The 13881-nt window shown below is 41.4% G+C and overlaps 1 protein-coding gene across 2 annotated transcripts in view; it reads left to right on the forward strand.

Annotated features, from left to right (window-relative positions):
* The window catches only part of hipk3b (homeodomain interacting protein kinase 3b), a 48934-nt gene that overhangs the window by 29773 nt on the left and 5280 nt on the right, over positions 1-13881 (forward strand). Inside the window, exons 3-15 of one of the 2 annotated variants that reach the window (XM_004539422.6) lie at positions 2124-2247; positions 5920-6039; positions 6519-6605; positions 7117-7301; positions 7384-7543; positions 8793-8916; positions 9036-9157; positions 9395-9528; positions 10182-10349; positions 10461-10781; positions 10871-11017; positions 11206-11468; positions 12574-12713. In XM_004539422.6, the coding sequence (XP_004539479.1) occupies positions 2124-2247; positions 5920-6039; positions 6519-6605; positions 7117-7301; positions 7384-7543; positions 8793-8916; positions 9036-9157; positions 9395-9528; positions 10182-10349; positions 10461-10781; positions 10871-11017; positions 11206-11468; positions 12574-12713 (2095 nt within the window). Of the gene's footprint in view, positions 1-2123; positions 2248-5919; positions 6040-6518; positions 6606-7116; positions 7302-7383; positions 7544-8792; positions 8917-9032; positions 9158-9394; positions 9529-10181; positions 10350-10460; positions 10782-10870; positions 11018-11205; positions 11469-12573; positions 12714-13881 lie in introns of both variants that reach the window. The other variant, XM_004539421.6, reaches the window with a different exon arrangement.

The raw sequence follows: 13881 nt of genomic DNA on the forward strand, positions 1-13881 counted from the left end.
AAGTCCAATAACAAAACACCGCTTGGGTTCAGATCAGGGAGGCCGTTCCTCCCAATCACGCCCCTCCAGGTCTTGCTGTCGTTACCCACGTGAGCATTGAAGTCTCTCAGTAGGACAACAGAGTCTCCAGGTGGAGCACCTTCCAGCATCCCACCCAGGGACTCTTAAGAAGGCTGGGTACTCTGAACTGCTACTCGGCGCATAAGTGCAGATGATAGTCAGGACCCGTTCCCCGACCCTAAGGCGCAGGGAACAAACCCTCTAATCCACCGGGAAGAACCCCAACGTACAGACAGCAAGCCGAGGGGATATTAGAATAGTCACCCCAGCCCGCTGCTTCTCACCAGGGGCAACTCCAGACTGAGACAGAGTCCAGCCCCTCTCCAGGAGACTGGTTCCAGATTCCAAGCCATGCGTAGAGGTGAGCCCGACTACATTTAGCGGTACCTCTCAAACTCGCACACTAACTCAGGCTCCTTCCCCACCAGAGAGATGACATTCCATGTCCCAATTGCCAATCTTGGTAGCCGGGGATCAGTCCGCCGGGGCCTCCGCTCCTGGCTGCCGCCCGGCACACAAGGCACCCGACCCCTATGGCACCTCCTGCGGGTGGTGGCCCTGCAGGAGGATGGGTCCATGTCCCGTTTTCGGGCTGTGCCCAGCCGGGCCCCATGGACTAAGGCCCGGCCACCAGACGCTCGCCCTAGGGCACCCTCCCCGGGCCTGGCTCCAGGTCGGGGCCCGGTAACCCTATCCCGGGCAGGGTGAACTGTTCCCTCGATGTTTTCCTCATAAGGGTCTTCTGAATCGCTCTTTGTCTGGTCCCTCACCCAGGACCAATTTGCCATGGGAGACCCTACCAGGGGCCAAAAGCCCCCGGACAACATAGCCCCTGGGATCCCTGGAACACACAAACCCCTCCACCACGATAAGGTAGCGATTCAAGGAGAGATAGAAAATAGAAAATGCATCCATAAGCATCTGGTACGATATCGAAATCTGTATACTGATACAATTTCCAAAAAGTTGAAGAAATTATGTTGAGTTTTCTGTTAGCCCTTTGGATTAAAAAATTGTGTATATTTTTTTTTAAACTAAGTTCTTGCGCATACTATTCATAATTTTAGACGTGGCATAAAAAGAGCATTATTTCTTTCTGCAATGAACTGAATGGCACTCTTAAGACATTATTCCGAAAAGCAGCTTTGTGAAGCCTCTGTTTAATATGGTACTGTTGGTGTGCGAGATACTGCTAGTATCTTATTGATTTTAATGAGCTTGGAGGTCACTCCTGCACATTAAGGTTTGTGAGCTCTGAATACATGATCCTGTCAGTGCTCTGTCATGTTGCTAAGGTTTGTGGTGTGTTCTGAATACTAAGTTAATGACTGTCAGCATATTTTACACATATTCATCCTGACAGACTTGTGTCACCATGAGCCTTTCCCTTGAAGTGGCATTGCAGTGCTTTTATGGAGACGTAACACTGAGCAAGCATGTGGGGTTAAATAAACTAGTGACTACGGCTCTTATTTTCTCTCAGACTTGAGCGTCAAAGCCTGTCAAAGCTCTGATCCCAGCCTGGCTGACCTGCTAACCCACTGGCATGGCCTGCTGACGCACTCCAGCTCCAGAACACACACAGTACTGGCTTACAATTCTCTTGGCACTGTTACACACGTAAAGCACAATCCTATTTGACTGGCTATCATCAGGAATTCAGTGCCACTGTTTGCTCAATACTTCACCTCTGGTTTATACAACTAACATTTTCAGCAAACATTGTTTTTTCTAATGAAGGGAAGATTTTAAGGTGTTATTGATGCATGGATTATGTCTGCACATTTTTAATTTGTTAATAGCTAAGCTCATAACTCTTGCTTTTAAATGGCTGTAACAGCAAAGGCCCTGCAAAATGCAAATTTGGTATTTTTCTGAAGATTTGTAGTTTACAATTTAAAAAAAAAAAAATAAATAAGTGAAGTGGTTGGATTTATTTGTATATGCTCTTTTTATATTAAAAAAGGCACAATAGAACATTTATTTTTAGTACAGTCATGTATGAATTTTAAAAGCATTTTGAAGGTACTTAAGTATTTTTTTGTTTTTTCTCTGCTCCACAGGGCTCCAGAGATTATTTTGGGATTGCCGTTTTGTGAAGCCATAGACATGTGGTCCCTAGGCTGCGTGATAGCGGAGCTTTTTCTGGGCTGGCCTCTTTACCCCGGGGCCCTGGAGTACGACCAGGTAAACAGCCAACCTTCTCACCGTGTACTCTTGCCTCATTTCTTTTTCTGGGGATTTTCTGCCTCTTCATCTCTGCTGTGTACCTGCCCACTATCCCTTCTTTTCAGTTTTTTAAGTAACTTATTAAGCATGTCCAACTTCTACTTTTACTTTCTGTGACTCAGTTTCTCCTCTTCATCAAAACACAGAAGCTTTTAAAATAAAACTTAGGAGGTTTATGGAAACAAAAGCTCTTGTGCATAGTTATGCTCTGAAATAAATATTGCGATGGATTGTTTGAGCAAAGAAAGCGACCAGGAGTGTAAAATTACAGTTTAAAAAAGAAGAAGAAGAAGAGAAAAAAAGAGGTGCTTGATGTTCTGGTTTCTTTGTGATGTACTGACCCTGAGGACTGTATTTGTGGCACTGAGCATTAGGGTATATTTTTGTGATTGATGGTATGTCTATTAAAAGCTGTTGGATGCCTGCCCCTCCCAGTGGAGCCCTGACGGTGTCTTCCCAGGGCTAGACTGATCTGGGCTTATGCTGAGCGGCTTTCCCTCCCTGCCTCGGAGCCCCATCTACTCAAAGCCTGCCAGCAGAGCCTCAGTCGGATCCCTTCTGTCCAATGCAGCACTTTACATTACTCCCCTCAGCCGCGTGCTGCACACTGTAATCATACCAAGGTATTTTTATGCCCTGGTATCATTTTTCACTCTCTGTAGGGCTGAGACAGGAGAGAGAACTCAACTCCTCTGAAAGAGATTTGACTCGAACACAGCAGGACAGGCCTAAATATGATTAATTTGTTTTTGTACAAGCCAGACAGAATGTCACAAGTGCTTTAGAGGTATCTGGAGAGAACCACCTCAAGTTAGGATTAAATTTTATGTATTTGAATCTAAACACAATGCGAACACTGGCGATTGTGGCAGTGGTTTCATGTAGAGAAGAGTTCATTCTTTTTTTCTTTTTTTTTTTTTTTTTTTATTCTCACAAAATGGTTGAAATACTTTTTACTGATACTTTTTTTTAAAAAGAACTTTGTGACTGAACTGTCCTGTGATACCAAACCCACATGTCTGAAAGACTGCCCACTGGTATAAAGGGTTCCCTGTGTGCTTATTGAATTTCCCCAAGAATGGGAAAACAACCAGTACAATTAACCTTCTTTGAATTTAATCATCAGTCAGACTATTTTTTCCCCAAAGAGAACCACAGCTCTGTCAGTAAAAGAAAAAACACATACAAAACTACTTTCTTTCCATTTCAGCCTTACAGTCCTTTAGCAGAGCCTACCTACCATCACTTATATTGAAACATGCTGAAATACAAAATCGTAAACATTCCAAATTTATACATATTAAAGAAGATGTCTTTCAGTCTAAATGTTCTGCTAGGGTACATTGGCAATCGTGTTAGTTTCTTTATATGAAAGCATTTGAGAAGTTTAAGTTATGAGTAATCATTAACTGGCAATTCCATTGCAAACCTTAGCAAAGCAGTGGTTTGTTGGTTTGAGGTATTTTCCAAGAGTCATAGGTTGATTTGCCAGGAAGTGGCTGACCCTCTGCCACCCTTTCTTCTCCCTTTTTCTTCTCGTCTTTCTACATGGGGTCTTATTCCATCCTACACAGCATATTGTATTTATAACTCTAGCTCCTCCTGCTTCCTTGCTTTCCTTTTACTTACTCAACCCCACTTTTACCTCATCTCCTAGTCACGTTATATTCTACTTCTACACGTGGCCTCTTTTCTGTTTTTAATGCACTTACGTAGTGTTGCCTTATTAGTGGCTACGATTAGCTAAGATGCTGTGGTCTCCACTATACCACCCGTTATCTCTTTGGCCTTTTTTATATCCTTTCCGTAGTTCTTTTTGTTTCTTCCTTGCTAAGCCGTGCAAGTGAGAACAGTGGCAGTCAGCATGTGGAATTGCAGATGGCAAAGTAAAAGGAGTCCTTGCTATCATTTCACCAATATTTTCCTTTGGTACTCAACCTTGTATAAGACTAAGAGGTTGTGTGCATGGTCACCAATAAAGAATGTTGGGTTATTAGGGGTTAAAGTGTCAAAAGTGAAGGAGCGAGTGTAGGCTATGAGATAGATAGAGATAGATATATAGATAGAGATAGATAGATAGATTTTTTTTATTTTTTTTTATTTTATAAATTGTACTTTGAAAAGCATTATTTACAGTCTGCTCTGTTATCAGGACTGTCATAAAATAAAAGCTGCTGTGCTTCCTGTTTGCCCTGCAGCAGGCCCAGGCTCGCTTGATAGTTGTTTTGCAAAGCTGTAGCTTTGCGCCAGTGATCTCACTGGTTTAAGCTCTTACCAAAGGCACGCCTTCAAGGAAAAATAAGGGTTTTCCCATCACAAAAATTTTCCCACCCACGCACATTGTTTTTTTGGCTGTTGCTGTTGACATGACTAAAGCTTAGCTGCAGTATTTCATGAAAAGAGGGGAATTAAGGCTAGGGGTACTTTTGGGATAAAGTTTATTAGAATTGGCAGTTCCAGTAATCTTTGATTATTTTATCAATACCTCTTGATGTACTTTAATCAGCCTTTATTGGGGATATGGGATTTGATATAAAAGGAAGAACATTTCCAAAAGCAAAAGTGAAATGGACTGTGATGCAGTGTGCTGTGTAATAGTTGAATGTAAGGGGATCTCCACCATCCCATCAAAGTCACTTAACAAACAAGATTGCGCTCATCATGCATCCCATCAGAGTGGGAGCGAATGCAGTGCTTTATAACCTCACATATGGCCAACTGATATGAATGAACTGTCCCACCCACACATAGACACATTGCAGAATTTGCACCTCAATAACACTCTGATGCAAGTTAGCTAACGCTTAAGCATCGCGGTGGCCAAAGAGACCAAGAAGAACGTTAACGGAGTAAATGATTCCAACAAAAACACGTTAGTTAAAAAAATAAACAAACCTGCATATGTTGAAATGACGACGCAACATTGGCATCCCAGTATACAATTGGGGACATGCATGATTCTCTGCCTTACAGTTATCTTGATTTCAGTGTTATAGGATTATGTTCGTCTATTAGTGCTACATATGAATGTGTGTGTGTACAGTTCCCTTAATCTTTGTCATTCCTACAGTGTGGCTCTTTGCTCTCTCTGCGTCTTAGCTTTGCTGAATCTGTAATGATTGTTGTTCATTACACTTGGGTGTGATTGACGTCAGCCAGGCTTCTCACTGCTGTCCTCTCATAAACCTGTGTATGACATTCTTGTCTCACAGCGTGTGACTGACAGGCGCCGTTGCCCAGGAATGTATTTGACTTTGATACCATAGGAACCTTGTTTTCATACGTTTTCATGAACAGACAGTGACATCTTTCAGACATCACAAACTAGACTCGATATAAGGTCTTATTTGGGTTTAGACCTTTCAAGAACATGCCACATTCAAGGTCTTTTCAGCAGTTACCACTGTGCGCACATCCACACAAAGTAACTCTGAGGGACCTGTTAGTGTGATGTCACTGCCAATGACCTTGTAAATTTCCATTTGTACACAACAGTGCTGCAGTGATGTTAGTTTTATGAGAGAGTGATAATGATGGTGAAAACAGCCTTCCTTTCTGAAGTGACTATTACAGTACTTTATTTTCTTCATGGAATCTTTTCTCCTCCCTTTCTCTTCTCACATTCAACAGATTCGCTACATTTCTCAGACGCAGGGTTTGCCAGGAGAACATTTATTAAATTCGGGGACAAAGACAGCTCGGTTCTTTTGCAAGGAGTCTGACTCGCCTTATGCAGCATGGAGACTAAAGGTGAGGAGTGTTTATATACAAGTCACAGAAATGTATAGAATTTGAATTCCTTATTTAAAATACCTAGTTTCTAACCTTTTTGGGAAAAGCTTAAAGGCAAAGATGAATTGGAAATACATTCTTCCTGTCGGTAAACAGTAGTTGCTGTTCCTAGTATAGACATGGCGGTGTCTTTCCTGCAGTAAACTGAAACTTGTACACATAATTAAGATCATTGTCTTATCTCAAGTACAATGGAGATATTGTATTTACACTCCACTAATCTCAGTATCAGATTAGGGCTTTTCTTTGGACTTTTCTGATGAAACAGTTTACTGGCAGAGCCAGTATATATTGGTAGCTGTAAATGACCCAGCCTACAGCTAAAGCTGTGAATACAAAGGATTCAGTTCATAGTAACAAAATATTCAAATCCCAAGTAGCAAGTGCTCTACTTCGTTCATATGGTACATAACCACTAAATATTTTCTTGTCTACAGTCAACAGATGAGCATGAGGTGGAGACGGGAATGAAGTCAAAGGAAGCAAGGAAGTACATCTTCAGCTGTTTGGATGACATAGCGCATGTATGTTCAAAAACTTGGACCACAATGTACTTATCGGGACTTCAGAGGAAGTACAACATCAAAGGTTTAGACGTTGTAGGCTACTAGGTCTTTACCAGGGAAGTACACCTACACATGTATGAGGAGAAGACAGCACACATGTTATTACTGTGAAAGAAAAAAAAGTTGCTCTTGAATTGCCTTCCCCCTTCAGTTGAATGGTAAACTTAAATTCAAAAGAAAAAAGGTTCAAGTTTCAGTCACACAAAACAAACCACAGGTGGAAATTCCCACAGTGACTGTCGATGCCTGTTCACGTCTGTACTTTTGATTTAAACGTCACTAGAGATTCTTGTGAATTATGTTCGTTTGCTTTTCTGGAAAATGCGGGTTCCAATAAAAGTGCTTTAATTAATTTTAAGCAGATTATATTATAGATTCATAATTTACTTTTTTTTTAAAATATGATTATTTTATCTGCTACTTGTCAGCTATTTTGACAAGTCAGCCTAAATAAATGTCTGTATTCCAGGTGAACTTGATGATGAACTTGGAAGGTAGTGACTTGTTGGCAGAGAAGGCAGATCGCCGGGAGTTTGTGAGCTTGTTGAAGAAGATGCTGTTGATTGATGCAGAAGAGAGGATTGCCCCCGCAGAAGCTCTCAGCCATCCATTTGTGACGATGCAGCACCTGCTTGATTTTCCACATAGCAACCAGTGAGTTACCTATTGTGGAACTGGTGCAATTTTGACCTTCCTATATACCGGTAACTTGTACTCCCCATGTCTCTGTCTTCAGTGTGAAGTCATGTTTCCACATCATGGATGTTTGCTGGACTCGTCCCAGTGCATATGAGGCCGCAAACCGAAACAAAGGGCCTTTCATCAGGCCTGTAACTACAACCGCTGCTGCCTCAGCCAATCACCCTTTCAGCAAGATGACTGCTGTCCATCCTCAAGTAAGTTGGTTTTGATTCTTTTTACACAAAGTAATTATTGCATCCAGAAATTAAAATATTCAAAAACAAAGTTTTGTTTCCTGAATGATGGAATGATCCCACATGATGTGAATTAATAATAATAATATGCTTTGTTTTTGTGCTTCTGTGAAGAGTAATTGTACAGACCTTGCTTTTATTGCTTTTTTGTGTACTGACTTGTCCGTCTTATTGCGTCCTCGCACTGCTGTCATGGCAACAAAAACACGTCATGTTTCTGAGGTCATGGCAACAGTGCAAATCAGTGTTGTTGCTGAGGAGAAAAGAGCAACTGACCCTTTTTTGGGTTTTGGATCTTTATAATGCAAAACAACTCAGTTTATTTAACATGTACTCACAATGAACATGACTAATAGTGACATGCATGCATACATACATACATTACCTGAATAACAATGTAATGGTGACATAGTTAACCATTAGTACACGGGAAGATCACATTATGTCTCCCTCATTCCAAATCAGAACTAAAAACGGATAAGAGTACCAGATGGCATTTATTGAACGATAAAACTGATGCACTGTCATTTCTGTTATGTTTATGGGCCGCTATAAAAGAAAGTCAATGTTTATCATTCAGGATGTGGTGGCTTTCTTAGCATTACCGATTTGAAAGGCTGCTTTGCGTTTACAGTCATGTGTGCGGGGGCTGGGATACATGTAGGAGCTGTAGCAGACTGTATAGACCTAGTTGTTGTTAGCCAATAAATGTGATTATACCCAGGCACGAGAGAAGCATTAGTAGGGAAGCAAAGGAACATGCTCGACTGTTTACCCCTAAGGCCAGTCAATTCTTGAGCATGTTCATAGCAAAAGGTGTCTTAGAACAGAGAATATCAACAGCGTAAGAGCATAACCACAATTCTTTAAGCTTAGTGACTTTCATTTCTTCAAGGACTGCATTAGTACAAAAGTGGACCTTGAACCTGCTTTGATTCAGCAATTTATGAAATTATGTGTGATATGGGTTTCAGGTGGGCCTACACCTTGTGAACCATTATCTGTAGACTTATATACTACTGTTAAGCCAAAGGTTAACTGACTACCCAATAATTTCTCTATTTAATATGTTTCTGATCTCGCTCACCTGGGGGAAAAAATGCTGCTGGCATGTTGCCATCTGCTGGCTCTTCAGTGCTACTGATCGTAATTACAATAAATCTGAAAAATGCCATTATCCCCTTTTTATTATTGTTTTTTTTCCCTTTAGGGGTTAGCTCCATCAGCAGCCTCAGTAATGCACCCTGGCATACCACTGCAGACAGGAAGTGGTCAATTTGGATGCAATGAATCATTTCAGCAGGCTCTCATTTTATGTCCCCCAACCATTCAAGGTAGGACATGTAAAACTTTAATTTATTTGTCATGCTTTCAGTCATTCTTATATTTATTTGTCACTCTCCTTTTTGTGGATAGACTTAACAAAGACATTTTCTATTACCTCCCACAGCAGGAATCCCCCACAACACAGCTAAACCAGCAGGTTACTCTGTTCGCATGGAGGCCTCTGTGCCACTAGTCACACAAGCACCCTCAATCCAGCCCATACAAATCAGACCTGGAGTCATCACACAGGTAAGGAGGCACTTAAAATGACAGAATATGTACTGATATGAAATGTTAGCTTGAGGTGATTAGTGTGCTTAGATCAATGAAATGTTTTTCATTTAATATATATTAATCATTTTTGGGAGTCATTTAAAAGGGGAGAAATAACCACGTGCGAAAGAAGTTCAGAGTTGACCTTTAATGTACAATCTGATGAAAGTAAAGTCTGCAGTGATGCAACTTTGCTTCTTTGCACTCCAACAGTCTTGGTCAGCTCGTGCACAGCAAATCTTGGTGCCCACTTGGCAGCAGGTGACATCGGTGACATCGGTGCCCCCACCACCAACCACTATGGCGTCGGACACAGTGGCAGGCTCACAGAGATTGGGTGACTGGGGGTAAGACATGCATCTATTTCAGGAGGTTACACTACACCGTCTTCCTGATGTGTCATCCATATCATTTCGCATCTGTATTTATAGTTCCATCGCATATTGTAAAAATTATTGATGCTTAATTATCTTTAGTTTCCGTGTGGTAGGAATGGACATGCTGTTCTCATGCTTGCTCCACTGAATGTTAACGACCTATGAGTCATAAGCTGCATTTGTGCTGCAGGAAGTTTCCTCGGGGACCACAAACCTTTGTCAAAACTCTGTTATTCCACCACAGGAATTACAGTTTAGAATAAGTTCTGGGGAAGTCTGTGTGTGTGCGCGCGCGTGTGTGTGTTTTTGTGTGTGTGTCTTGCAGCACCAAACATTTATTTGAACCACACTGCCTTGGTCATTGCACATTCAGTCTTCATAATAGCTGATAAAACGTGTTTCAACTTAAACATTTTTGCCTCTTTGAGTCCCCACCCAAAGTGGTGGATAGAATTGGTCTAATCTTTGTCATGGCAGTCCAGATATCCAACAGTCCAAAGCAAGCTTTTAGTTCCTTGAAAAAAATCACTAAAACTTCTTGAGTACTTTTGGTAGAGATGTAGCTATGCCTACCAATTTTATTGAAAGCTGTGCACAATTTGAGATCTTTGCTTTATTTGCAGGAAAGTGCGTCCCCATGGTAACCATTACAGCTCCATGATTGCACACCCTCAGCCATTCTTAACCAACCAAATGACCATGTCCACCCACCAGCCAATCAACATAGGCATTGCACATGTGGTGTGGCCACAGCCAGCTGCCAACAAGAGAGCCAAGCCGTCTGTGAACAGGTATGATTCATGTTTTTTTTGTTTTGCTTTGTTTCCCCCCCCCCCCCTTTAGGAAGAAAAATAAGGACACAAAAACATGAATCTGACAAAGCCTCCTCTGTTCTTTTCTAGGTGCAACATCTCCCAAAACACTAACATCCAAAATTTAGCATGTCAGTCCCCAAAGATGGCCGATACAGCAAAGAATGTGGACGAGGTAGAGGAAGCCAGATGTCCAGAGGAAGGCCACGCTATTGGAGAGGAGCAAAGAACAGAGCAGGTGGAGGAGGAGGATGAGAACTGCTGCAAAGTGGAGCCAGACTGCGAGGAGCTTTCAGTTTCACAGGAGCAGAGACAGGCTATGGTGATCTCTGACCTCGCTAGCCCAACTGTTAGCGTCATCAGTATCAGCAGCGATGAGGAGGAGGGCGCGCAAAGACATTCAATTGGAGAGTGAGTATTGACTACCATGCTCCTCTTCCTAACATCTCTTTAAAGCATTCAAATTGAGTGTCTGATTTGATACATCTCTCTGCACATAGATGTAAGGGGAGTGCAGATTGTGAAGCGTGTCAGAGCACCGTCAGTATGGAGAGAGTCTGTTCTCTCAGCAGTCCAGACAGTACGCTCAGCACCAGTTCTTCTGCCTCATCTCAGTCCAGCACATCTCCCTGCAAACACCCCAACAGGTAAAGTAGGGATAGTAGCTTCAGACTGTCCTTGAACAGATGAGATACTGCCTGGTTTTAAAAGTCTCCATTGGACAGATTAGCCCAAATTTTAAAATAGTACATGACAACCAAAATAAGTGTGCAACATTGAGAGATATTCTGTTCAGCTACTACGCCGTAAGTTGCCGCATACATTCTTATTGCAGCATGTCGGACGATGAACAGGAGAGTGGTTGTGACACCGTGGACAGCTCGCCTGCATCACATACCTCTGGCCATAGCAACAGTCCCTTCACAGAAAGGCGCTATATTGCTGACAGCAACCAGAACTGCGAGCCTTGCGTCGCATGTGTTGCCCCGGAGACCGAGCCCAGCAAACCAACAGTTCGTACTGTTGTGGTGCCTCCAATGCGGGTGCAGAACAACAACAATAATAACCCTGCAGTCAGTGAAACTCATGGCAACACAGGTAATGGTTTACATTTGCTGCCAGATTTATACACGTTCTTACTCTACTTAAAAGGGGGATGAGCAGTAGATTAACACACTGATCATTCTAAACTAAAATGATAGTTAATGATATGGTTAACATGACTATATTCCTTCATTGTGCTCAATTGCTAAGTGTCTGAAGTATACTTTAAATAATTGTTGAGTCAGACAACTTGCAAATCCATGACTAGGTCGCGCTAGCTCAAAGGTCTTGTCACCACTGCTGCCGTCTGCTCCACAGGTCACGTGGCCTTGGATTATGTCGTTTTAGTAGGCCACAGAAGTTCTCACAGGTGATTATGGGTTACATGCCCTGACATATCTGCTTTGATCGTTGGAGTGGATATCTGTTTGCTGTCAACACTTCTTACTCAAGGCTGAGAGACCCTCTGTTTCTGTGTGGATTTGCATTTCTTGAATCTGCATAAGGCATGTGCAATTGCCCCAAAGATACCAGTCAGTATTTCTTTATTGGTGCTAGACTGGACACATGCTATATGTAGACTTTATAACAGTTGTGGTAAGTGGGACCACGGGCAACAACTGTCATTTAAGATCTGCCTTTCTTTTTAAAAATAAGACCCTTTAAAGTGCAAGGTTTACTGTAAATCCTTAGAAAATCATACAGATTCATATTACCTTTATGTCTCCAACCTCCAAACTATTACAACTAAAGGCACACATAAAAGGGCACAGCTTCCTATTCTAAGGCTGCCATGTGTATTTTTAGCCAATGGTCTGACCCTCACTATAAGCTCTATGAACAAGCTTGGTTACAAACTACTCCCTGACCCCCAAAACATATCTATTTATGATCATCTAAATGAAAGAACAGATATAACTGTGTTTAATGGTTTGGAACTGATCAAGCACAGCTGAAATCACCAATAAGCCTTCAGAGCCTCCTGCCACAAATGTTGCCATTTCTCTGGATGTAGTTGGATCTCTGGCTCAATCTTGTTTGCCTATTATTTACAATCTAATATTGTTAGTAGGACACTGTGTTGGTTGTGTTTATAAGTGTCATTTCAGTCTTTCCGTGTTCTCTTCTTTACCCCTTTTCACATGACCTGCTTCCTCAGGCTTAGAGTCTTCATGCCAGTCCAAAGGGCGCAGTTTTCCTGGGCGACAACATCATCACTCCACTCCCCTCCTCAACAGGCCTCAGAAAATTACCCCTGCATTCCAGCCCCAGCAACAGCAGCCTATTGGCTTTGGGCAGGTAAGCACATGCAGTCGCATACCGTGAACGTAAATAAAGACACTAGTACAAGTTAGAGATGGCACGATACCACTTTTTTATGTCCGATACCGATATCATAAATTTGGATATCTGCCGATACCGATATGAATCCGATATAGTGTGTTTTTTAATCAATAAAACAGTTTTTTAATATCTTGCTGCTTTTTGTATAAGTTCATACTCAAGTTTAAAAAAAAAACCCCAAAACCACTAAAGCTATTCTGTTATACCTGTATGCAAAAAATACACTGCACCCAAAATATTTCATAGTTCAGCATTACTGATCAATCTAATAAACTTAAACCTACTCCATCCTCCCTATTCTGGTATTTTAAAGAGTAAGCAACCTAACTAATAGGGTTCTAAAACTCCCAGCAAAAAAAAAATTTTAAATGGGGAACCACCCACGCTCCACCTCATGATGCTTAATTGACGTAATCAACTTTCATTTGATGCAGTGTGAAAAAAATGCACAGAAATAAATTATTTTCCAAGAATAATTAAATAGATTCAACATCTTTCTTCAACAGAATTGCAGACTGCACAGATCGTACCTCCCCAAAGGAGGAGGTGCTTTTTTTTGATATTTAATGGATCGGATTACTTTTTTTTCTTTTTTCTCCGATATCTGATCCAGTAATTTACGTCAGTATTAGACCGATACCGATACGTAATATCGGATCGGTCCATCTCTAGTACAAGTAAACTTATTTTTGAAAAAAAATTCTATCTGCCTCATCAAGTAATATTGACTGTAAAATTATTTGCACAAATTTGAGATTTTGAGAACAACAATTTTGACATAAGAAACTTGTCCTGAAAGGGCAAAATATGTTTCTTCTTCAAAAGAAGTCTGAGCAAAAGCATAAAAAGCTTGGTTTTAGCTCCAGGCAGAAATAATCCTGGTGTGTCTTTATGAACGTAATTGGCTGTTGCTTGTAGAACGCCTCATCTTATAATTTTTGTCAGCGTCAAGTCTTTTTCTGGAATGTAAAGCAGCAATGGCAACTTGTAAAATAACATGATATTATTAAAGTAACAGAGGTACTTGTGACTACACTCACTACAGTTTAATGTGTGATAAAGAGCACAACATTTGAATTTCAAATATTTCCTTTTTGAGGTAGTGCAGCAGTCAAGTTCATAC

The sequence above is a fragment of the Maylandia zebra genome, linkage group LG1 (assembly GCF_041146795.1).
Source record: "Maylandia zebra isolate NMK-2024a linkage group LG1, Mzebra_GT3a, whole genome shotgun sequence".
NCBI classification, from domain to species: Eukaryota; Metazoa; Chordata; class Actinopteri; order Cichliformes; family Cichlidae; genus Maylandia; species Maylandia zebra.